This window comes from Apus apus, chromosome 1 (assembly GCF_020740795.1).
Source record: "Apus apus isolate bApuApu2 chromosome 1, bApuApu2.pri.cur, whole genome shotgun sequence".
Taxonomy (NCBI): domain Eukaryota; kingdom Metazoa; phylum Chordata; class Aves; order Apodiformes; family Apodidae; genus Apus; species Apus apus.
This window is the reverse complement of record NC_067282.1, coordinates 72420949-72446533: the sequence shown is the minus strand read 5'-3', so window position 1 is coordinate 72446533 and position 25585 is coordinate 72420949. Positions and strand designations below refer to the sequence as shown.

The following is a 25585-nucleotide window of genomic DNA, read 5'->3' as shown; positions in this document are numbered from 1 at the left end:
TGTCTTTGCTACTTCACAGAATTATGGAATCACAGAATTACTGAGGCTGGAAAAGACCTCTGAGATCGTCAAGTCCAGCCTATGACCTAACACCACCACATCAGCTAGACCATGGCACCAAGTGCCACATCCAGCCTTTCCTTGAACACCTCCAGGGATGGTGACTCCACCACTTCCCTGGGAAGACCATTCCAATGCTTCATCACCCTCTCCCTGAGGAAGTGCTCCATCCAACCTAAACCTTCCCTGGCTACAGCTTCAGGCCCTGCCTTCTCATCCTGTCATTAGTTGTGTGGGAGAAGAGCCCGACCCCCACCTGACTACAACCTCCCTTCAGGTAGTTGTAGAGAGTGATAAGGTCCCCGAGTCTCCTCTTCTCCAGGCTAAACAATCCCGGCTTCCTCCTCATCCTCTCCTCATAAGACTTTGCCTTCTAGTCCCTTCACCACCCTCGTTGCTCTACTTTTCCCTTCTCCCTCAAAGGTAAATAAACACCTTTCCAGCGTTTTTTTTCTTTTTCAGTGTGCCTGTGTAAGTAAACTCCTTACTGACTGTGATCCTGCTGACAGCGGGCTCGCGTTGATAAACACGTTTGCTTTCCTGACTGCTAACAACCTGATTAAATTAGATGAACGGGTGCTGGTCAGCTAACTTGAAAAATAATATGGCTCTCACTGATTAAATACATTTTGCAGCCACTTTGCTAACCTGCCAAACAGAAGAGCACATAAACAAATTGCTGCGAAGCAGACTTCACTGCAAGCTCGCCGCAAATCCATGGCTCTGCAGCAGGCGTGCCTCTCCAGGCTCGTGAAATACCCCTTGAAACACCCGAATTGGCCTGTTTTTGGTTTTGGGTGACAACAGGAACGGGCTCCCAGCGCCAGGGTAACACCGTGGGGCATCCATCCCCGCAGGCTTTCAGGGCCTGTCCCTGCAGACCCCGCTGTTTTGGGCAGGCGCAAACCCGAGGGTGCTGCGGGAGGACAGCCTCGCCTGGGCCAGCCTCCCCTCCTCACCTTCGGGCGGATCTTCCCGAGCAAAGAAGCCCAAACGAAGCGCAGGAGGTGTAAAACATCCCACCCGCGCCGCAAAAAATACGACTAAACATAAGTAACGCGGGGCTTATTTCACACACACACACCCCCCCCCCCCCCCCCCCCCCGCTTTTCTGCTGCCGGGCAGGTTTCACCCCAGCAGGCGCTCTGGGGAGCCGGGCACGGCTCGGCAGGGCGGGGGGCTCGGCGCGGAGGGGCCTTTCCTGCCCGTTCTGGGATCTTTTGTCACGTTTTGTAGGGTTCGCCCTCAGCCGGGGACCGCTCCTGAGAGGCGCTGGGCAGCAGGGCCGGGCGGGCACCTCCCCCCTGCCCGGCAGCCCCCGCAGGAGCTGCCCCGGCCCCAGGCTGGCCCCGGCAGCCCGCGCAGCACCGCGGCGGGAAGCGCTTCCCGCCCCACCCCGCCCCCGCCGCCCTCGGGCAGCTCCCGCGGGAAGAAGCCCTTCCCGCCCCGCTGCTGTCAGGGCGCGGCAGCCGCCCGCCCTCCCCCAGCCCCCGAGGGCCCGGCTTTCTCCCGGACACCTTCCCCGCCCAGGGGGCCGGTGTCCGCAGCGCCCTTCTGCCGTCCCGCCGCCGGTTTGGGGTGCCGGGACGAAGCATCCCCCTCCTTGCCCTCAGTCCCTGGGAGCCTCAGCTCCCGGTGGACACGACGGTCGCTGTCTGCCGCGGAAGGGACGCTCGGCGCGCGTTTTCCAGGCAGCGGGGGGAAGGGAGGCAGTGTTTTGTGCGGGAAGGACAAGCCGGCAGGACCCAGCGCTGCCTCCCTGGGGCGTGAGGGTCGGGCGGTAATTGCTGCTGCTCTGCCGTCTCCTTCAGGGCCTGCTCACGGGCGGTCTCCGGATGGACGGAGAGAAGGAGCTGGAGATGTGCGAGGTCACAGGAAGGGATCTCCTCACCTACGTCTCCAAAGGTGAGGAACACACCAAGTCGATTAAATGCCTCTGTAGCGTAAAGCCAGTAAAGTCCCGTCTGCCTTAAGTTTACAGCCAAGTGGCCGGGTTATCCTTGGTCATCGAGGACTAAGGATGAGAACAATCCTTAATCGATGGGTGAAGAAGGGGTGTTGCCCTCTTGAGTGCAACCTTAAACTAGGGTTTAGTAAAGGCTCGCAGTCTCTAAGCCCCTTTCTTTATCTTGCTTTGTTGCTGAGCATTCACGTTGGCTTCTCTTTCATTAAGATGGTGCGGCCAATATTGGGAATGAAGGTGACAGTCCTCTGGCAGATGATCCCGAGAATGTGAAACAATGTAAGACGTTACTAGAGGCAATGGAAGAGGATGTTTTCCAGAGGTGTAGCACGGCCTGTGAGAGCCAGTCCATGTCAGAAATGCACCAGAGGGACCTCCTCGAGGAGAGGCAGGATGATAGCATCCATCTCGAAAAGGCCCCTGAGGGGCCCTGCATCTTTCTCCACCCAGAAGATGCTGTGGGAGATGCACACCCTGGATACCGTGAGTGTGAGGAAAACGTTGGTCACACATCAGATCTTCAGCAGTGGGAGGCATCCCAGGCAGAGAAGCTCCACAAATGTCCCAAATGTAAGAAAGGCTTCAAGTGGTGCGCTGATTTAATTAAACACCAGAGAACTCACACAGGTGAGAAGCCCTTCGTATGCAGTGAGTGTGGGGAAAACTTCAGGGTGAGCTCCCACCTTATCTCCCACAGGAGAATGCACACAGGAGAAAGGCCCTACTCTTGTCTCAAATGTTGCAAAAGATTCAGCCGAAGCTCCCACCTTAGGAATCACCTGAGAGCCCACAGTGGCGAGAGGCCCTTTGAATGTCTGCAGTGTGGAAAGCGCTTCAGTGATTCCTCAACACTCACCCAGCACCAGCGAACCCACACAGGTGAGAAGCCCTACGTCTGTTCCCAGTGTGGGAAGTGCTTCAAACAGAGCGCCCACGTCAACAAACACCAGCGAGTCCACACAGGAGAAAAACCCTTTAGGTGTGCCGAGTGCGGGAAGTGCTTCCAAAGCCAGGCACACCTCAAGCGGCACCGTGAGCTTCACCTGAAGTAGCCAGACAGCATTTCCCTTGGGAATGTGAGCGTTGGCACCTTTCCTGTGAAAAAAAAAAAAAAAAAAAGGTTAAATTTTCAGTTCTGTGGTGTGGCTGAAGGAAGGAAGAAACCACTGACAGAAGGAGAGGGTCTCTGTCACGGTACAAGTAGGTTGCTGATGAGGTGGGAGGGGGGTGGGAGGCTGGGGGCAGATGTGGGAACAAGCTTCCTGTCAGCAGGAGCTGCGTGTCTTGGGGATTGAAGGAAAGGATGTGGTAACAAGAAATAGGGAAAAAGTCCAGCAAATGAGGAGATTGGTGCTTAGAAATCTGATTCTTTGTATCACAGCCCTTGGAGTGATGAAAAGATGTCGCTGTCTTACTGAGAAGGCAAAAGTTACAAAGCAGGCTCCAACAACAGGAGCCTGCATTTGGGAAATAAGTTGCTTAATGAACTGCAGAAGAAAAGTTGTCCTTTATTCTCTCTGGCAGAGTCTGTAGGTGTTTTAGGAGCTCTGTTAAATCTGGGCAATGATGTCCCAGTTTCTGGTACATGTTGTATTATTCCAGCTCTTTGATGTTTTGAATGCCTTTCCCTATTAAATTGCAGCTCTGCTGGTGTTGTTCTTCCCCTTCCTTTCCTGCTCTATTTCCGTGTACCTGGATTGCCCTTTCTTCTACCTCAGTGACAGAGCAGCTGTGTCTGACCCATCATCAATTTCACTGGACAGTAGGATGAAATCTCACTAGCCTGAAAAAAAAAAATAATATGGGTGTTTCTCTGTGTTAAACACCTTTTGGCTTTTCTGAGCAGTGTTTGATAACTGCCTTCAGCAGTATTCTGTCTTACACATCCTGAGAGCCTTATTCAACAATGGAGACAACTGAGGTTAACAGTGTATATGTAAATATATGGACCTGATTCATACCTTTCCTAGCAGCACATAAAAGGCTGTGAATTTTACATACTTGAGAGTCTTTTGGAAGCTTATGGCCAGCTCAGAGCCTTCTGCCTAGGTGCAGAGCAAGTGGAGGGGAGAGGAGTATGAATGGTGGTGGCTGGAGGGAAACAGACTGCAAATGGAGGGCCTCAGAAGGAAATGGAAGTGGACCAGAGTGGAACAGGATATGTACAGGGGGGAATGGAAAGGAATCATATGGTGGGGAAAAAGACAATGCAGGAGACTGGCATGGAAAAGAACTCGCCCTGAATCATGAGCATAACCTTTTTACAAACCAGAAAGGTTCTTACAGTATCAGAAGTCTTGTGGTCCAAACTACCAAAGAAAAGCCCTCCCCTTGGTCTTGTCCTCCCCATCTGCTCTTGATCTCCTTCTGCACCCATCCTGGGGTGGGGGGAGGGCACAACCTGGAACAAGACCTGCTGCTCAGAAGGGTTGTTGACTGTACTGGGCATCCAGGGACTCATCCCCTGTTCAGTCTAGTGTGTCTCCTGCCCTGAGTCCCTTCTGAGGCACTGCAGCAGATAGTGTTTTTTCTCACACAGGAGCAGGAAAATGAGCTCTGCAGTCACACCCTGGCTGGATGGCATCCTCCCTGGTTGTATGTCCCTAACAGGCATTCCCCAAGGAGTCAAGCTGGCTATAAGCAGGGCCTGCAGGTGGGGCTGGTTCCTGCTGCTATTTCTCTGCCAGCACAGTGAGAAAACAACCCAACAGGGCTTGTTTGGGCTTCACGCCTGAAGGGAAGGGGAATGGCATTGGCTGTGCAGACAGGGGAACAGTGGGAAGAGGCAGGGACTCTTCTGCACCCCCCTGCACAGTGACCTGCTTGTGACAAATGGGGAGGGGGGACATGAGCACCCATATGCTGGCCCTGCTGAGGCTGACCTTCAAGACCTTGGGAGCTGCTGCCGTGGGATCAATTTGGGCACTTAAATGCTTCTTGTCTACCATGAGCAAAATCAGATGCATTTATTTATTTATTTATTTATTTATTGAACTCCAGTGCACGCAGCAGCTTGCTTGGCGTTTGCAATTCCAAATTTCATTTTCCGGTCCCTTATTCTTAAGGTTAAACATAAGTTTTCTAACTCTCCATCAGTCTCTAGAGGAGTTATCAGCATAAAGTGTAGCAGGGGATGGATCTCCTTTAGCATGGGATAGATTTGTGTTCTCACTAATAACGGAGGAACTCTGGTGGAGGTGTTGAGAGTACTGCTCCATGGAGAAAGGTGGAGATGTTTACATGACTTATTTGTGAAGCAATGGCATTCAAATAACACCCAGAGTCCTAGTGTGCTGAGTGTTTACAAAGCCCTCTATGGGAGCCTGGAAAACTTATTTCTGCATCCTCAGAAAACAACTGGAAGTTCTGGTGGCTGGTATTTGACTGCTTTGGATCTTGCACACTCAACCTAAGATGTTACTAAAGAAAATGGTAATGTTTGCACTGGGACTATCTAATGTCTAGGGTACTGAATAGCTAAACTCAGCACAGACTTCAAGCTGCCAGCATCTCTGGAAATGTGGTTTATTTGCGTTAGTACTGAGTCAGGTAAAGTAATTCTGTTCACACCATACTGAACACTACAGAGAAATCCTGATCTTCTAGAGCTGTTTTCAGCAAGTGAGCTGTATGTTTAGGGAGCAAACACTGCATTATATCTATTTGTTCAGATAAGTTCTGTATTTTTGGCCCAATAGTCATTACACATTCTGCAGAGACTCATATGGCCATCAGAAAAGCACAGGGACAGCACACGTTCATCTGTCAGCTAAAGGTAGCTTTTGTTTCCAGCTGAAACCTAGAAATGATTTTTTTTCAGCACTGTTTGTTTTTCTGCAGTGTTCATGAATGTCTTGACTCTGCAATGGAAACCTTCCAGAGACCAAGCAAAATTGTCCTGCAAAATTTTTCTCCTTTTCATCTTGTTGAAGCTGTTGTTCTGCTGGGAAGCCATCAGATTTATTGCAAAATTGGTAACTAGGAGAATGAGAATGGATGAGAAAGTCTTGCCCTGACTGAGTCTCCACCTTCTCTCCCTCCACACACTGCCCTAACTTGAAACTATGTTGTACTTACACTGCACTGCCTCACAATGCCTCCAGTGCACAAATTTCCTCTCGATTTTGAGTGTCAGGTGAATGGCATGTGAAACTGGACAACACACTTGAAAAAGTGAGCAAGATTTTTAACAGCTTTTGCAGCCAGGCAGCTTCTACCTGCTGTGTGTTTGGTAAGGCTGACAAGAGCTGAGAGAGCAGGGGATAGCTGAGTAATGCATATTTGCAAAGTGTAATCATAGCTCTAGGATGAGCTGTGCTTTACAAAAGCCTTGAAGGTGGTTTGGAGTGAAAAGAAGGGCTAATGTGTTCACACCATGGACTGTGTGGAGCGTCCACTAACATAGTGTCCTTGTGGTGCACAAGATGGAGAGGTGGATGTGGCCTGTACAGTAAAGTTACCCTGATCAAAGTTACCCTGTACTCAATAACCAAATGAACATTTCACTTTTAATCATTCTGGGTCGAGGCAGTGAGGGGTGAGGGGGCGGTTACACAAAATCTTCATTTAAGTGCTTTGTAGATACCTGCTGCTGGTGTTCACCCAGCTCTCTTCTGGCTCAAGGCCCTACTTGTTTAGCCGGGTCTCGGCTTCTCTTCAGACTTAGGCAGCCTTGCTTTGCAAGTACTCCCTTCTCTGTGGGACCAAGGATGCCATCCACTGCCCGGTGCAGCGCTTGGCCTCTTCCCACGTGTAGCGGGGCACGTAGCCAAAATCCCTCTGTGCTTTTCTATAAGAGAAGGTGAATGGGGTATTTAGTAGGGTGACCAGGTGGCGGTTGGTGGAGGGGATGTATCGGATGAAGGGCCTGAGCAAGAAGCTCACAACCTCCAGCAGCAGCGAGAAGTAATACAACATTGTCAGAGGCATGGGGAGCCGGGGCTCGATTCCAAACCCCAGGTCCCTGGTCAGCTCATAATTCAGATCAGCGTAGCTCATATGAGGGGTGTCATCTGAGATGTAGTAGAACTGGCCCCTGATGTGCTTGGCTTTCTGTGGGACCTGCAGGGCTTTAGCTGCTTGCACGTGTGCCCAGGCGATGTTCCCCACATACACAGGGTTTACCAAAGCCTCCTTCCTGGAGAAGCGCAGGTAGACATTTTTGTTCATCAGGCACTTATCCAGGTGACCTTGGAGAAATGGGCATCCTTCTCCAAAAATGTACATGGATCTCAGGGCACAGGTCATCAGCATGCCACCATCCTTTAACACCTGGCCATCTGCTTTCAGCACAGAGTCCTCTGCCAGTCTCTTACTCTGGGCGTACGGAAATTTCGATACACTCTCATAAGCTGTATCTTCATCACCATTGAAAATGGGGTCACCTTTGCAGTTTGGGCCTGTCACTTCTATGGTGCTGGTATATATGAAGTGCTGGACATTACAGCGGACACATGCCTCCAGCAGTAGCTGAGTGCCTTCAAAAGAGAAACATGCAGGTCAGTCTACAGGTCTCTAAGCAGGGAAGAGTGGGCTTTTTAGATCAGAAACAGCATCTCTGTCCTGAGCTTGGGCAGATCTTCCCTCTTTGCAGCTGGAAGAATCCTATCCCAAACTGGGCAGCATGTTCCATGAAACTGAACCTGCTCTGAATGTCTTCAAGTGCTATCAGTGCACCTGCTGGAGTTAACCAAAGATTAACATGTGGTCTTAATTGCATGTTGTGGGGTTTTTAATGCCAAGAGTCAAGTTTTGCTCTTGCTTAGGTTATCATAGACACTGACCATAGATACAGGTATTTGTGCCTGTTGGTTGGGTTGACTGGCTCAAGGCTGAGAACCCTCAGAAGCTGCCTCTCTCATGAGGTACCCTCCATCCTGTATGCTGAAGCCCCTGTTTTCCAGGCTTAAGGATGGTCTTGGGTGGTTTGCTAAGCAGGAGCAGAATTAATGTGGGTGGGACTCCCAGTGGGAGTCTATTCACTATTCAATTGGCTTCAGAAGAAGGCTTGAAGAGGAAGATCTGTAAGAACAACACACATAGTCAAAGATCACAGAGTCATGCTGAGTAAGAAAAGTGATGCTTGTGGATGTGTGCCTCCTTTTTGAGTGTATTCTGGCTTTTACTTGCTGTAATACAGGATTTCTTTTAAAATGCTATCATTATGCATTCCTTGAGGAGAGCAGAGGTTAACTGGCAAACTCAAGGTCTTTCAGACAACCAAGAGGATTGAGATAGGAAAGTACATTCAGGGGGGAAAGAAATACTTTAATAAGTTGTGTTGTTTTAATTGCAAGTAGACCCTTTTTCTTCTGGGCTTTGAGGCAAAAATTGCCTTCTTTGTTGTGCATGGTGCAATGAGAGAGATTATGTGTGAAAGAGCCAGTAACTTTGGAACAGAAGACACAGCTCAAAGACATTTGAAAACATCTTTGGCAAAGGAGCATTAAACCAAAATGGCTGATATGATATTGGAAGGGTGTGGACTAAAATCTAGGGGACAAAATCAAACACTAGCTGTGAGGCCCATGAATGATCTAACAAGTCTGCCTACTCTGTACAACAGCTAAAGGCAGCACAATGCAGAGCAGGCTAGCGTTGGTAAAGAGAATGAATAAAAGATGTTCTGAGGACCAAGAAATATTGGCAGCAAGATATGAACCCATTAATGAGTGAAGAATGGGAAGAATTGTTGAAAAGAATATTGTTAGGGCACCAAAATTCCTTTTTCCAAGCTTGAACAAGAAAAACAAAGAGGTTGAAACAAACAGGAAATAAATTTGGATGAGGCTTTAAGGAACACTAAAGAAGAGCAAAGAAGGAAAGGTTACCCAGCCAGGAATAAATTCACATGAAAAGTGAGTTCATGCAAGTCACCATGTTTAGGTCATGTACAATCCAGGGTCATCAGGAAAATTAATTCATTAATAAAACCTATTATTTTAAACATGAATAGGTTAATTCCTGCCATCATTGCTGTTTAGAAAGTGAAGAAAAATAATAAAGTGCAGAAGAGAACTAGACAAAATCAAATAAGATATCGGGTTTTTAAAACAGCAACATGCAGTTATCTTGATTGTTGGTATCTGTTCAAGATCAGTTTCCTCCAAATAACATGTTTTATTTGCAAACCTAAGTTGTATGTAAAAAAAAAAAGAAAAGGTTCTTACAATAAGAGGAATTTTAACATCTTTCACACAGCATGTAATAAAGTAAAACTTCCATGGAGCAGGTCTCCCTCTACTTGTGCTTTAAGGATGAGGATCTGATTCATAGAGGGTATTTTTATTATTATTATTATAGTTAAGTATTTTCTTAATTCCCTTCCTCCTAAAAATTTACTTTGGTTCCCTTCCTAGAAGGATATTTTTGCTATGAGGCACCATGTGGCATGTGAGACATTGCAGCATGGCAATTTAATTTGTTTGCTTCTGCTCTAGTTTGTGAACATCCACATCTGGTTTTCTAGGAGAAACAAAACTTCCATCCTGCAAGTCTATGAAGTATGTAGCAGTGTCTTGACTGGTCAGAAAGCCAGAAGAGCATCAGAATGGAAATGGAGGGAAATAGGGAAGAGGACTGCAGTATTTACTGACTGACCTCAGGGTCAGTTTGCTCTAGGAGCAGGACTGGTGTGTGCTTTCATTCTACCAAATGCTAACCCTCACTGGCCCAGGGGGCTTATTTCACCTGCAGGCAGACTGCTAGGGGAAATCTGAAAGGTTTATGACAGCCTAGGTACTTAGTGCTGAAGTCTAAACCTGCCAAAAGGAATGATGAGGCAAACTTAAATAAGCTGTCTGTCTCTAACTCCAGCTCAGTGCCAGAGAGCTTGCTGCTTTTCAGACATTTTAGTATTTGTTTGGGTTTGGTTTGGTTTTTTCCCCATGGGTTCAGCCAACCCATTCTGCTGTGAAAAACAGCTTGTAGCAGGAGTATGATCAAAAAGACCCAGATTTACAATCCTCTTTCTGAACTACCACCTCTGTGTATTTATTTTTCCTACTGCCTGATGCACAGATTTACAGGAGCTTGCCTTTCAGGCCCTCCTGGCAAGTACCAAAGAAGCTGCCCACCAGGCTCTAATTTGTTGTCACTGACAGTCTGTGGCTTTGAGCAAAAGTGAGAGGGTCTGGAAGCTGAATGTACAGGCAATGAGCCAGGCTAAAAGAACCAAAAGGCCATCCCACTGTTTTAAGGTGCCTTCAAGAGACAGCTCAGCTACAAAGAACACTCTCTTGCTCCAAACACTGGTGAATAGCTAATCTTTGTAAAAGTGGTGCCTGTAGAAATATGTTCCTTATTTTTTTGTGAAGAAGCCCTTTATCTGCGGCAAAAAGGAACAAACAAAACAAAACCAACCAACAAACAAACAAACAAAAATAAACAGGAAAACTACTAATGTAAATTAGAACATCTCCCCCAAATCCTCACTAAGGAGCTGAAGGAATATAGCCAGGGAGGCAGGTTAAGTGGTACCAGTTATGTGAAAAGCATTGAGGGGGTTGGGATCAGAGGGAGGGGGGTGATGTTTTTCTTTCAGGAATTATATTTTAATTTCCCAGCAGCCAATGCCACCTAGGCTTTTTCCTAAGTCAAAGCCTTTCCCTTTCATCTGATCCTTTCCTTTCTTAGTAGAAAGGGAGATCCCATCACCAAGGAAGAATTCACTATAACCCCTCCCATAGCCTTGAATTTGTCAGGGGATTCTTAATGATGGGAAACTACCTGCTCCTCTGAACTGCATTCCTGCACACACAGACATAATGGCAAATGGGAAGAGAAGGAGAAGGGGGACAGAAAAAGAACAGGAGTGAGGGAGCCACAGGGTCTGAGACACTAGCAGGGCAAGTTTGCTGTAATTGCAGCCAAAGCCTATAGTGTTTGTTAAAATTCAAATCTGTACACAGGCAATGATACTGCATGGGGAGGGAGAATAAGAACCAGTTTTTCTTGGATTCACATTGGGGTTTCAGAGGTGATTTTTTTCCGGAAGGCTCCACTGAGCATGGGATTATGTCTGTCCCCATTGAAGAAAGAACCTGTGCAGATCTCAGGATAGGCAGATGTGAGTGCTGACAAGAATGAATGATCCTGCAGTGCCCTGCAGTGGAAGGCTGGTGCACGCTGGGTGTGGAGAGAGCCAGAGCTGCATAGTGCTGCACATGTGCATCCTTTGCACTCACAGGTGTAGCTGTGCAACATGCACAACAACCCGGTTAATCTGGCTCAGAAAAACATGTCAGGTGCTCCTTTTCCTGAGCAGATGATTATCAGGACGTAGTACACATGAGTTTGAGAAAGGTGCTTCACCTGTTTACCTGTTACATTGACTTCCCAGAGCAGCTGCTTCTCCACAAGTCCCAAAGTGTCAATGATGGAAGCTGTGTGGATGACAAGGGAGACCCCCTGACAGGCACGGTGCAGGAGTGTCACATCTCGGATGTCTCCTTCCAGGATTTTAACTTCAGTCTTGCCTTGGAACTCTGCAAGGGCAGCAGAAAACAAAGCAGAAGACTTCACAGACATCCTAAGAAGAGCACTGACAGGGGTGCTGGAGGGCTGTGGGTATGCTGACACTGTGCCTGGGAGCAGGATATTTTAAGACTGGCAAAACAGAAGCATTTTCCAATGCTTCTGGTGCCGTTGGGGTCATTTTTAGCACGCTCGTCTTTCTGGTCCAAACCTGAACTCTCAAGGCTGCTCTTCTGAGGTACCTCAGCCTTCACTTGCTTTCACTGATGTTTTTAAGCCCACTGCTTCCCCAGCAGCTAACTGTGTGTAGCTCTAGTGCAGTCGTAGGCCTTGGAGACATCTTTCCCCTCAGTTTTGCTGGGCAGAAGCATCCTTATATAGAGCCCAGAACTACATAAAAAAAACCCACAACAACTGAGCCAGCACAGGATGATCGCCTGGAGAAAATTATAGTCAGAGGTGATGCTGCTCTTCTGGGAAGTCTGCTGTCCTGGCTGCAGCTATGCTGTGGGAGAGGAGAGGACTTTCTCAGCATGACTGACTCAGAACCTCTGAGGACAGCAGGTCCTCTGGAGAGCCTCTGCTGAGGCTGCACTAGGGGGCTCCCCAGGCACAGCTACTGGGGAGCGACGCTGCAGCACAGGCAGATCCTCTGTCTTCTCCCCGCATAATCAAACGCCCATTTTAGATGAGAGGAGAAGCTAATTAATTTGCACAGCTTTTAGCCTCAGCCATGACCGAAATCTCATGTATCCTAGAGTTTGGTCACTGGTTCCAAAGCAGGCCGTATTTCATCCTGTATCTTTAATGGAGAGACGGCTGCTGGGATCTGGAAAGGAGCACGGGTATCTTTTAAAATAGCTTTATCTCACTGTCTTTGTAGCATGGTAGAATGTAATCCTGTGTTAATTTAACAATTATGTTGATGCAACAGGCTTGAGGGTCTGTTCTTTTAATCACAATCAGTTGGTGTGAGATGTGAAAATGGAGGCTCAATCCTCGTTTACCAAACTGTTTGTATATCTGGAGTTACTGCCCTCCCAGCACAATTACTGACCCATGCTCTCTTATGCTTTATTTCACAGAGTTCACCCATTTCCTGGGGCTCTGTTTCCACAAGGTTTACACTGACCTCTACTTTTATGGATGCAAAAATATCAGGCTATGGGGCTACACTTTTTGTTAAGCACCTGGCAGTTAGATTAGTTCTAACAAACATTATTCTTAGGTTGATGTTCTCCGTGAGAATGCTTAGTGAGGTTGCAGTAATCCAAAGGATTGAAATACATAGTTTTCACAATGTAAATTCCGACATGTGGCCCTCTCAGAGTGGTGGCTATGGTGGTTAGGAAAATGGAACTTTTAATGCATGCAAATTAAAGCTTTCAGGAAAAATAAAAAAGAAGCCTGTCCTTTTTAAAGATGATCTCAAGAATTGCTGGTATCAGTCATTAGAAAGCTGCTGTATAGCTGCTTTGTGCATTGTTTGGGATTGCAATTGAAGTTGTGTGAGTGATATAAATCAGGAAAGCCACTCCTCCTTAGCAGAAGCTGCCCTGCTAAGTACAACTTGTTCACTTTGCCAGCATCAGCTAGATGTCAGGAACCAACAGATTGATTTTGTTTTGCTCTGAGGGAAAAGGAAAACTACAGGTGAGCTTGGAAACAGACGGAGGAAAGAAGAAATGACAGACAGTGGTTTCAGTCTGAGATGGACAGCAGAGAAAAACTAGATTTCCATCTGTATAAACCATTGTCCAGGCATCAAAAAAGCATGTGTATGTCAGGTGGAAGAGGGAGAAAGAGAATAAACTCAATTCAGCTCTCCATTTTTGCATAGTGATTATGAGAAGGAACCTACCCACTGGGAATGCTGCTTCTACTTCAGTAATGGTCTCTGTGTCCTCTAAGCTGTAAGCAATGATCCCTGCATGCTACAGGGTAGTTTTTGCTTGGAAATGCAATTATTACTCAATAAAATTTGGTGTCCTGTAGAGAGCAGTGTCTGACTCAGCAATCCAGTTAGACTATTTGACCTAAACTGTCTTTCTCTTTTCTATGTGTTGTTTAAATTTCAAACAAACTGCAATGTCTGTGGGACTTAGTTTGAATTTCTTAGTGCTCTTTTATGGAGGTCCTAAAAACTGTGGGGTGGATGGTGCAGAAGAGCACTCCTCATGAGAGGTATCCACTTTCCTGGCTAAATGAATGGTTCATTAAAATGGTCTACTTTGTGTATTCATCAGAGAAAATTAAAAACTGCATCTTATTTTCATTTGTAAAGGGTAAAGCAATTCATTGGCTTCTTTAGCCCAGGGAAGCTGAGATGTTTATTCTGTTCCCATTTCAGCTGCTGGGATGTTCTGTTGCTACTCTGCCTTTCTGTTTTGAATGCAATGCTAAAGGCAAATGAATGTCTGCAATGCTGAGGAAAAAGCCAGGAGGCAGTTTCCCAGAGTAGAAACTTTTCCCCAGCAGAAGTTCTGGGAAGAATTCCTGTTTCTTCTCCCTCTGCTTTCCTTCTACTTTGGAGAAGTACTCGTTTCATAGTGCAAAAGAGCCCCAGTGCTCAAGCGTCACACAATCACAATCTATAACTGGCTGTCCTAAAAAATGACATGAAATTAGGGTTATGGGGAGGAGAGGGAAGAGGGATAGAGGATGAGACAAGGGGGAGTCAATGCTTTGAAACAGTGAGAAATCCTCTTCAGACCAACCTAGTTGTCTCCAGCTTTTCCAGAAGTGTCAGTGCAGTAGTGGGGGTTGTGGTGTGGAAATAATTGCAGAAGTGGAAGCACAGGAAAATTAGAAAGATATATTTGAAGTGGAGTTGGGAGGCAGGAAACCCAAGGCACCAAACTACCATGTTCAATGTGATGTTCATTCTGAACCACACATTGTAACTGGGTAGACTCTAGGTCACAGCACTTGACATTGATCGATCATCCTGGACTCCCTAGGGCTGTGGAAGACCACAAATGCCACTGTCTTGTGCAGATGGAGTGCGATGGTCGAGGGCTCCCCAGGAAACTTGCCTGGACAAAGAAAGGAGTGTCCCTGAGTGTCTCCTGGCACAGCGGGATGTAACTTCCACATACTTCTGTGTCTTACTACCTACAGCCCCGACTCTGCAAAGGTACTGCAAGTAAAAGGTGCTCAAGAGAAAGAAAACCACTCAGCTCTGCTCCTGGCTATTCAAGAAATCCAAATGACATGTGCCAGCAAGTAAAAATCCCTGCAGTAGAAGCAATGCAGGTCAGAAGACTCCAGCCCCTCCCCCGTTTTTGCAGCAGCCTTGCATTTGGAATAGGAGTCGCTGTGCTAGAGAAGAGCTTGAAAGGCAAGGAAATACTTCAGGTTGTCCCGAGCACAAGCACTGGCAGGACACTTGAAGAAGTGTAGGTACAGAGGCTGATACAGACAGAGGGACTGCCAGGCAAAATGCAGGGCTCAAGGCAGTTCAAACTGCTGAAATGCCAGCCTGTTGTTCCCAGTGCCTGTTTGTCGGGGAAAAAAGCTCTGATAATTGATTTTCCCCTTCCTTCTGTGCTGGTCAGGCTGCAGGAATCTTGAAAGAATAGGAGAGGGAGTGTCTGGGCAGTGTTCAGTAGAGGGACGAGGGGAGATAGGGAAAAAGGTCCTAGTGCTTTCCTATTAACAACAAAGGAATAGGGAAACCTTTGCTGCAGCCCAGACAGGATTGTGCTCACACAAACAGTTGTTTTCACTCCCAGGAAGCTCCATTACCTCCACAAAGCTCTCCTGGCCCGAAGACTTGCAGATGCCCCTGTGGTTGCCCTGCTGCATCAGTGCTAAACCCCACAGGCTCCTGCTGCAAGTGCCTCAGCTCATGGCAGCTGCAGGCTTTGTCACTGGGGGAACTGCCTGGGAATCAGCAGGAAGGGCTGCTGCAACAAGGCTGAAGGGCATCTGGCAAATCCTCAGTGAAACACTGAGTGAGATTTAACGAGTCTGAGATGTATAAAACCATCCTGAAGGCTGGTGCAATTTGCACCAGGTTTATGGTGCACTGTTACTTTTCTGTGGTAACAAACGCTTTTTAGAAAGATTGTGGCACTTCAGCAAATCTTAGGGGGATATTCCATAAGGGTTCCCATGTAGTTGCCTGTATAGAGGAAGAATCATCTTAAGGTTAAGATGTGATGGAGGAAAGCACTGTCAGGTAAGTGTGATGTAGGGACTTAATTTAGTTGAATTTAGGTTCCTATGTGCCATTCTATAGGCATGCTCAGAGTCCCAGTAAACAGGACATTTAAGATGCAATAGTCTGAGCTGCTTTCCCTGCCACGGGCTGGTTCAGACACTGGCCACCTCACTCATTTGTGCTGTCTCCAGTCTGCTCAGGAAGCCGGAGTCCTGACTTGCGCCTTTCAAACGGGTCCTGTCTCCTCTGTGCATAGCTCAAAAGTGTTCTGCTCTCCACGCAACTGCATTAATAACCACCTCCAACAAATTTCTAGGGTACCTCATCACAACTCTCGGCCAGCAGATGACAGGTTAACCAAACTAATCACAGCTTAAAAAAAAACCAACCCACTGTTAGCTCCTGCTCCCACAGCTTTGCCACTGCCTTCCTGTCCTGCATATAGAAGCCCAGGACAGTATGCTCTGGGCCATGCTGCCCTGCACCCCCAGTACAGCAAGGGTTGCATTTCCCTTCCTCCCAACAGAAGTGTGAGATTTTTGCACTGATTTTGCTCTGTGGGTTTTAATGTAATAGAAGTCAGGTTGAAGGCAACCTACTTGCTGCATTAACAGTCTATAGGTCTCTCTTTCCACATAGAGAAGCCTCAGGGCAAGAAAACTGGCAAAGAAAACTCTTGCTTTTACATTTAACATCTGATTACTGTGCTGGAGGGACAGGGAGGGCTAAAGCAAGACTTCATGGAAATAAAACCTCTATTTGCAAAGCTCGGTTTGGGTAGGAGGTCAAGACTTCTGTGCTATCCACCTGTGACAACTGCACATATACACACAATGCATAGCCTTCACATGATGGTACTTACTTCCAAATCTCCTGAGTGCTTCATTGCTAAAGGCTTTGTCCAGCAGTCGGAGCTCAGCCAGTGCCTCCTCTTCCTCCAACAGCAAACAGACAATCCTCTGGCCCAGAAACCCTCCAGCTCCTGTCACCAGACAGCTTACCCCAGCCAGTGACATTGCTTGGGCTTGCTCCTGAGTGGCAGACTGGCTTTCCCTGGAGATTAGACAGGCCGGTTCACCTCCTGCCTGAGGAAATGAACAAACAACATCAGCTTCTGGAGTCTTTACAAATCAAAGGGTGCTACCAGAACAAGACACTACTGGAAAACAAACTCTGACCCCTATCTTAAATAATTTTTAAAGCATGTCTTACTTTTGCTAACTATTCCTACTCAGAAGTAGCCTACACAATGTTTCCATGCAAATAAAAGCTATTTACAAACTATTACAAATCAAAGAAATTATAAAATCTGAAAATGGTTTAAGTCAACTTCAGAGCTAAACGAACCCCAAAAATGTCTGCCTCAATCCTTGGTTCTACCTCTCCAGCACTCAAAAGACTATGGGGGAGATTTGCCTGTATTTATATACCACCTCTGTCATCTTGCTTTCCCTCCCTCTCACGTGCCTCCTTTGCTGCAAAGTGGTGCTTCCACCCCTCCCCTCTCAAAGATGAAGGCTGTGGATGCAGCAAGGTCTGAGTGCTTGCCTAGACGAGGTCCTGCATGCCTAAATCATCTGAGAGTAAGCCCTCATGCTGGCAATTATCCATAGCTTGTGAAGTACAGTGGTAATATGAGGGGAGAGATCATTAAAATAAAGTGTAAGTAGCAGGGGTAGCTTTTCATAACTGTTTGAGAGGTAGACTCTACTGCTATATTTTTTTTTTTTTTAGCACTCATCTCTCCACTGTAGTATGGATTTCTCACTCCTCTCTGTGCGAGACTGAAAAATAACATCTGGGATTTTGAATTTGTTCCATATTCTCAAGGCATTTGAAGTGGTGAAATGGCTTAATTTACAGACTGGTTACATTAAAGCTGCTGGAGAAAAAGATTCACCCGTGAAATGCCTAGTGTGAGAGCACCTAGTTAAAACAAGGCTGTGTTTGTGCCTTTGCAGCAAACTGTGTCATTACTTTTTACATCTCCACAACACAGGGAAAATGCCCAGGTATCTCCCCCTAGGTTTTCACTCCAGTTCTAGCAAAATATTTTTATAGCATGAGCCCAAGGCAGGGCTTAGGCATTAGCCTGAAACTGGTAATACCTGCGCTGCCTTCACAGGTCTTTCTGTGCTGACATGCTGACTGGAGCTGTATTTCTCTCTCTCGCAAGCAAGGACAGGGCAGACTTCCTTACTGAAGCAAGACATTGAGTAGGCAGCCACCTTCAGTGAGGTGTGCTGCTATGGGACATTACAAAGAAGCCCAGCAACACAACTGATTAGGCTGAAATCACTGGAAAGGGAATCACTGATTTCAGGCAGAGCTAGAATGGATCTCTAAAAATGTTTCACTTACATTCATGCGACTGACTCTGAAACTCCCTTTTTTATTCTGTGATCGTTAATTTTGCTCACTCATTAAAGACGGCCCTGGAGAAAGGCTATGGGGACAGTACCTTCACATTACTACTTTTTTAGAGCAAAACTGGTCCTGTAAGTGACAGCAGGAAAAGCAAAACCATTTCTGGTTGAGGAGAAAATATTTTCTAGCTGACACAGTTGACAAAGCTTTGGCAACTGTTTTAATCACAATGTCCTTCATAACCATTCCCTTACTCCAACAAAACTTTCAAAAACATGTTATCAGTGCTTCTTTCCTTGACTTCTCCCAGACAGGGCCTTGATGCTGTACGTTCTTATCAGAAGCTGCTGCAAATTAATTCTGTGCGGTCCATGTGTTTTGCAAGGAAAAGTAACTGACCCAAGCCTGCTGCTGCAGCTGGTGTTCTCTGAAACAGGGCTTCCTTTTCACTATTAGGAAGGAAATAACCTGCCTTAAGGAGGCATTATAAAAACAGGCAACACGACATCACCTCTGAGGACAGAAAACAGCTTTATATGAGAATATAAGCGCTACACAGAGTACTGTAGAAAGATTTATTGCTGCTGTGCTTTGTCATCTTAGCTACTAACTGGGCCAAATGCTTGGCATAGTTTGGGAGAATTTTCTGCTTTGCTATAGAGCAGCCTTGATTTGAACAACCTCTTGTGGATGTCAGGGATTGGACAGCAGTGGTTTGCTCAGTTCAAACGCTGGTGCTTCCTGTGGTCTTAGCTAGAGACAACATTTTCACCCTCTGTTTCTTCTTGACACTGCTGTGGGAGTTTGCTGGGTGGCACAGCAGCTCCTCTGGGCTGCAAGCAAGGCTGAATCTGATGTTCCCCGAAGGACACCGAGGCAGATGCTGGAATGGTCTGTAGGTCTCAGAACAGTGTCAATGAGCAATGGGGCCAGAGCACACCAGAACCCTGACCACAGGGAAGAACTTGAAGAAATTCAAAGCTATTGCACGAGTCTGGGATTTGCAGACTAAAAACATAAGTCAGCAGCATCTAAGAAATTACTGCTTCCACTTTCTCTGTCAAGGCATAGTAATTTTTAAACAATGTTGTTGTCTTCTCATTGACTTTATCATAAAATGAGGCCTTCACAATCTTCACCATTTTGCTGATTGGTAGAATGGGCTGCATGTCTCAATATTGTTTTAGAAAATTAGAGCTTGTCAGCCTTGGCTTGTGCTGGAGAATTGCTATACATGAACTAAGTGCATACCTTCATACATGTGTGATCCACTGTCTCCCATTACACCATGTTCCTAATCTGCTGGTCCAGGAAGAGTGTTGATCCTCTGGCTTTATTGGTGCTTACTGGTGGCAGAGATACTTCTGGGTGATGGATGGCTGGTGTCAGGAGGACAGATTTTCTTGGCCTTGCCAAAAGGAAGAAAAGTGATTGGGGGTAGGGGTGGTGTAGTGGAGATGAGAAGACAGTGAGAGAGAAATAGGGATGGGAAAACTGAGAACAAACTGAATCCTGGCACTGGAATAAATAAATGCACTAAAATTGCATAGCACAGAAGTTTTAGGTAGGATAAAACATTACACTTTTACAAAGGGCGATACTGCTTAATTGTGCAAACAGGCAAAAGCAGCTATCCAGGAGTAAAAAGAAAAGGACAGATCCTTTTGTCCAGAAAAAGAGTCTTGTTCAGGAAAGATGTTTCTGGAGTCTGCCCTGTTGTCCAGACTGATGAGAACTGAGGCAGGGAAAAGTGAAGGCATGCTCATTATTAAGCTGGATCTTTTGCCTTCTAAATGTAGGCTAATTGTGACCAAAAACCACAAGAAATCATGTGCTTCTCATGTGAAAAATGTAGGTTTTTCTTACTATGACATGCATATAAGCTCAAAATGCTTAGATTCTGGCTGCTGTGGAAAAGAAGGTGTACTGTGAGATCTAGATTTACTCAAAGGAAACATTTCCCCTTCAGAGAGGGAGGCACTGTTCCCTCCGGGATGCACTTTCCTCTCCCTCCTGGTTGCTCATTGACAAGAGGTAACAAGATTTAAATTATTAACTTTTGGGCAGCGGTGCTGAATCAAATTCTGAATAAACACAGTGGGGAACAATTATAAGACACTTTAACCAAGGTATGAAGATAACCACCCTAAGAGGCCTCCATGTTTTTGTGTATACAAACTTGACACAGAAAATATCTCCTATTTCAGTAGTACTAAAATTATTCTGGTAGAAGCAAGAAAGTGATTGTAAACTTTTATTACACGATCTTCAAGATCAGAAAGGCTTACTTGAAGTAAACCTTTCTATACTAGACAGCACATGAGTTGGGCAATTAACTAAAAACACATTTAGTCTCATTTTGCCTTTAGTTTTAGGCAGAACTGCATTTCCTCCATTGAAATGGATAAGGAAAGTATATATTTAAAGGCTATAGAAATTTGCAGCATGTGTCAAAGGAAAATGTTTAAATTTTGATCCATTTTGTAGATAAACTACCCTTGTAAATAGAGTGATTCCCCATCCCTACTACATCCTCCAGGGATGGTGGGAGGCAGCAGGGTTTGATTAGTCCTTAACCCACATGTTTACAATCTCTGCAGACACAGTTTTTTTAAAAAAATATTTGACCTGGCTTGAATTTGCATGAGAGATATTCACTGCAATCAAACACAGAAAGCAGGACAGAGTGTAGAAAGGGGGCAAGAGACTCTGGTATGCATTGGCACAGGCTTAATCCAGACCATAAAAAACCTCCAAAGTCTCTGAAAAGTTGTAGGATAGGCTTGTTCAACAGACTGTCAGTCTGGTCGAAACCCATGAGCTCTTATTTTAAGCTCACTCACCAAATAACTTCCCTCTTCCCTGAGAAAATGCTTTCTGCAGCCTCTTTCACAGAGGTATCAGTGCTGCCTCTGCAGCTCCATGGGAGCTGATCATGGTAATATACTGATATGGCAAGGTATAGATCTGATGTGTGGCTCCTATTTTATGGATCTGTGATGTCTTCCAACAATTTAGATTGCAAGGAACCTCTGGAGGTCTCTGACCCAACCTCTTTTCAAAGGAGCACCGGACTAGATGAGGTTGCTCAGGACCTTGCCCAGTCTCCATCTCTAAGGATGGGATTTCACAAACCCTGTGTTGCAGTGCCTGACCACCCTCATGGTGTATTTTTTCCCTCTAATTTATAACTGGAATTTTCTTCATTATAACTTGTGCCTGTTACCTTTCACCCTTTAAATGCACATATCTGAGAAGTGGAGCAGCATCTTCGCTGTTCCCTCTGAGCAGTAAAAGATAGGGATGTAGGGTCCCCTCTCTACCTACCTTTAGCCTTCTCAGGACTGAGCACACCCAGTTGTCTCAGTGTCTTCTTGCACATCCTTGAAGTCCATCAAAGTGTGCAATGTGCTATTATTCCTTAGTCTTATCTGCTGGGCTGTCAGTCTGCCAGCAGGGTTTATTATTACTGGAACAGAGAGGAAGGCCTCCATGTGAAGGCCTCTGGAAATCACTGCAGACACTGTTATCTCTGCAAGAAATTTGGGTCTAAACAAAGAGAACTAACAGGGCTCCTTCTTCTGCCTCCCCAAATCCCCTTGGACCTGGAGGAGACAGGAAAGCAGAGGACAGAACACGCACAGACCTGGAGTCTGCTGGGTATCTCAAAGAAGAGAGCTGCACAGTGATGAAGCAGCACGACATTAGAGGGTCTGGCACTGGATTACCTCTCTATATTTTGCTCACTGGTTGCACAACTTGTGTTCATTTGAAACAAATATGAGTTGTGCTATATTTTATTAGTATGCAATATCAAGCAAAATAATTATGGGTTCAGGTTATTCTGTTGGTATAAAGCCTACTGCAGACTATAGGGAAAAAATCCAATTAAGTCTGTTCCTATTGACATGTGAAACATTTGAAAGTTTGGAAATGCCAGAGGTGAAGAGTAGTGCAATCTTAGTTTTACCTCTTGAGCACCACGGGGGGCTTTAAATCCAGCCTCCCCTTTTGTTTCCCCACGAGCCCCCAAGCAATGGCAGAACAATCCAAATGTATGGGCATTTCCTCAGTTCTGTAAAACATGCTGATGTGAAAGGGCCGAAGAGGCTAAGAGGATGTTTTAGATCATTGTATAGTTTGGAAAAATCGGATAGAAAAATAGAACAAGCTATTTCAGCTCTGTGATGTTCCAAATGCCTGCAGTCCTGGGCACCTACTGACCTTCATCTCACCTCCACGTCTCTTCAAATCTGGCTCCAGGTGTATTGCTCTAGACGTCCACATACAGGACTTGCAAATTAGTGGCCTCTGCAGACATTCCTGGCTGAAGATGTTTGTGTTGTCTTATACAACAAACCTATAGAGCAGCTTGATCAAAGGCTGCAATTTGTCTGGCTGCCCTTTGGTGGGTTTCATATGTCTGATCAGCTCCATCTGACTTCCTATCCTCCGTCCCCCAGCTTCAGTGCCATAGGAAAAACAGAGATGAGTTAAAAGCTGTTTCTTCCCAAATCACAAAATAAACATCATACCTATTTTTATGATGTGGCATTGCCTTTCCTTCAAACCAGATTTCAATGTCATGTTACTCAACACAGGTGTAAATGAAGCCACCACAAGTCAGCTCAGCAGTGCAATTTCCACCTCAATTATTTCAGCTCCAGCAGATGTCTCTGAGTTTCTTAAGACTGCTTTCCTCCTTGAAATATTTCCTTCACAATTATAACCATGACATTCTCTCCAGCATCTTCTTTTGCTGGCTTTAACTGAAAGCTGGAACTATGGAGTCTGAAATGAGAGATTTTTTTCTGTCTCAGCAGAACGGCCTTGAGCAATACATCTGCTCTAAGGAGCACAGGTTGCTGTGAGGAGAGGCATAAACAGGTCAACCGTACCATGCATGGAGCGTTGAGAGAATCTGACTGCAATTGAAAAGTATCTAAGTGAAATGCAGGTGAGAAATGGATGATTTTCAATACCTGGATTTCTGCAATTGAAGGGGATTTCTTGAATTCCACTTGAATGGGAGTGTGGTATAAGGAGCCTTGATGATTATCAACCAGGGAGAAAGAGGACTTAATTTTCATGGAGACAGAAGTGAAGTGGAATTGTCCCAGCTAATTGCCATCTACTTTCCCATTTCACAGCATCATCTGCGGGAGACAAGAGCTGCATTCAGGCACCTGCTCAAACTCCCTGCCTGCTTGTGGCAACAGAAGCAGCTGACTGTCCCATGGAAAAGCATTCAGGTCCTGAGCCATTACATGCCTCACTGCCTCAAGTTCTCTGGCAACAACTCACCTGTTGTGATCTTTTTCCTCTTCCCTTTCCCACTGCTCCTAAAGCCTGATGTCTGGTTCTTCTTCTAAAGCATCCAGAAACAGATCTCAAAAAATCCAAATGCTCAGTGGGAAGTTGCTGAGAGGTATCAGAGGCAGCATGCTGGAAATCCTGCTCCTGTCCAGAGCTTGAGATGGCTCAGGTCTGCCTGCAGGTGCCTTTGGCCATTCGCATAAGCTGGAAGTCTTTCTTCTAGCAAGTTTAGGACCTAATGAGCCTCATTTGCTTTTTCTGAGATATGTGAAAAGGAGGTGCTGCTACAGCCTCTCTTTCCTTTGTACACCAGGTGCCAGTGGACAATGTGCTCAGCCTTCTCCTCAGAAAAAGCAGCACTTTTTATCTGCCAGGAGAGAACCTTGACCAGAGAAGTTGAACCACCTTGAATTCTTACACTGGTGCCAAAGAAAAGGGCAGGGGAAGAGCATGTCAATATTTTTGGATCCTGCTGGGTGAGGCACCAGCTGAATGAGAGAGCCTTGGACAGCAGTTCCGGATTCAGATGTCTTCTCTCCAGCTCAGCCTTGCTTTGCGTGACTCAGCCCTGCCCATTCTTGCAGAACCAGGGGATTAGCAGAGAGGAGACAGAATAAAACAGCTGCAACTGTACATGAAAGGGAGCCTTGTGTGCATGGGAAGATTGGGAGGTGCACAAAGCAGAGGAGGTGACCAGCAAATCGGTTCTTCTTTGACACAAACCAAGTTTGGCATCCCATTGCTGCCCAGCATCCTTCAGCCATTTTCAGCTGCCCTAAAGTGACGTAAACACAGTGACTGCACCAATGAGTCTGGCCTTAAAAATTATTTATAAGAAAAGGTGTCTTACCTATTATTTTTAAGATTATATTGCATTTTTAAAGATGAGGCACATTAGCAATTTTCACATGTGTCGTCCTAGTTTACCTAGTCTCATTTAAAAGACCTGGTTAAGCTCAAGTAGCTAAATCAGTTAAACTCTTTACGGAGACAGAGCTTATTTCCAGTTACCCTGGCCCAATTCCCCACTGATTTACACACCACATTTGTAACAAAGACCAAATATGCACACAGGAGTTTTAGCTATTTTAAATAGATGAATCCTGTTTACACATTTACTTGGACAGCATTACATAAAGATTAAAAAACAAATATCGTTGAACTCTTCCTAGGGAGAATAGTTCACAGTAAATACTCACGCTGCAGCCTATTGACACAGACAAACCCCAAGGGACATCAGCTCCAAACAATATAACATGAACCGAGTTCTGCCCTGGCTGCAGAACCCTGTCTGCCCCCACTCTGCCTCACCTCCACCTCCCAGTAGCTCTCTCAGCTCTTGGCATCAGCAGACTGGGAAAGAGAGAGATGATGTGGGACAGAGAGATGATAAAAGAAGATGGAATGAAATAGAAAGAGTAATAGTGGTGGTAGCTGAATGGTGTAGCTGAAGATTGTGCTCTAAGGAGTGCTAGAGGAAAGGAACCATCCAGGTGAAATTGAACTAGAAGAAAAGAAGGCAGGGGGAAGCGATGGTAGGGGATATGAGGGAGGGCTGGGGAGGGGAGGGAAGGGAGCTCCTAATTGTTCTTAAGTATCCATCACCACAAGGTGATGGCAGGTGGATGGCTCAGTCAAGAGTGTGTGCTTCCTCATGGGGAGGCAAGACCAACATCTCAGGAAGAAACTTGGATAAGGAAGACACATTTCTATTCCCTTGGAGGACAAGGGTTTATGCTGCTCTATGCTGGCAGCAGGCACATGGCTGGCTCCCTGCTGCTGCTGTACCATCTTCTGAGAGCAAAGGCCACATGCTGCTTGGGTGGCCACACTCATGGCTGGGTAGAGAGCAGGGCACCTGGTGAGTTATTTGTGTGTACTGTCACAAACTTGCCCTGTGCTCAGAAAATGTGTAGGTCCTGACTGCTGCTCAGATGAGTTTGCAGTGCAAACAAACTGTGTGGTGAAGGAAGAGGTACTCTTTTTGGGGAGCACAGGGTGTTGCTTTGGTTACCAGGGATTTAATGTGTCTGCATTTAGAAGCAGTTAACAAGACACACACACATCCATAGAGGGTAGCTGGGGGGTCTCTTAGCTGGTGCACCATGTTCCTGTATCTTCTGTGAATACATCCAGGAAAGCCTAGGCTGTGGAAGGTATCTGCCACAACACTTAATGCCTCTGTGGCAGGAAAGGTGTGTAGCTAGAGCTGCCATCAGCCTTAGTAGAACACGCAAGTA

General features: G+C 46.1%; 2 protein-coding genes across 5 annotated transcripts; one reads left to right on the top strand and one right to left on the bottom strand.

Annotated features, from left to right (window-relative positions):
* The first annotated feature begins 1895 nt into the window (after window positions 1-1895).
* ZNF697 (zinc finger protein 697) lies at window positions 1896-3075 on the top strand. The gene is made up of 2 exons (XM_051611912.1): window positions 1896-1965; window positions 2234-3075. The coding sequence occupies exons 1-2, from the start codon at window positions 1896-1898 to the stop codon at window positions 3073-3075; spliced, it is 912 nt and encodes a 303-aa protein (XP_051467872.1).
* Window positions 3076-6517: 3442 nt separating this feature from the next.
* On the bottom strand, window positions 6518-25579 carry LOC127380041 (3 beta-hydroxysteroid dehydrogenase/Delta 5-->4-isomerase-like). Of its 4 annotated transcripts, none has more exons than XM_051608440.1 (7): window positions 23334-25579; window positions 23012-23185; window positions 21357-22820; window positions 19281-19437; window positions 16525-16743; window positions 11344-11508; window positions 6518-7500 (listed from the first exon to the last, which is right to left on the bottom strand). In XM_051608440.1, exons 4-7 carry the CDS (start codon window positions 19309-19311, stop codon window positions 6686-6688), a joined length of 1230 nt encoding a protein of 409 aa, XP_051464400.1. In that variant the 5' UTR covers window positions 19312-19437; window positions 21357-22820; window positions 23012-23185; window positions 23334-25579; the 3' UTR covers window positions 6518-6685. The 4 variants fall into 4 exon arrangements, with proteins under 4 accessions (XP_051464400.1, XP_051464401.1, XP_051464402.1 ...); XM_051608441.1 differs by having other exon boundaries at window positions 22565-22820; XM_051608442.1 differs by having other exon boundaries at window positions 16525-16747; window positions 19281-22820.
* Between the last annotated feature and the right edge of the window lie 6 nt (window positions 25580-25585).

Coding starts and splice junctions, on each gene's coding strand:
- ZNF697 (XM_051611912.1), top strand. CDS start 1,896: ATGGACGGAGAGAAGGAGCTGGAGATGTGCGAGGTCACAGGAAGGGAT. Junction 1,966..2,233: donor CCTCACCTACGTCTCCAAAG/GTGAGGAACACA, acceptor TCTTTCATTAAG/ATGGTGCGGCCAATATTGGG.
- LOC127380041 (XM_051608439.1), bottom strand. CDS start 19,311: ATGGGAGACAGTGGATCACACATGTATGAAG. Junction 16,744..19,280: donor TGGATCACACATGTATGAAG/GTATGCACTTAG, acceptor TTCCTCAGGCAG/GAGGTGAACCGGCCTGTCTA. Junction 11,509..16,524: donor AGCACTCAGGAGATTTGGAA/GTAAGTACCATC, acceptor CTGCCCTTGCAG/AGTTCCAAGGCAAGACTGAA.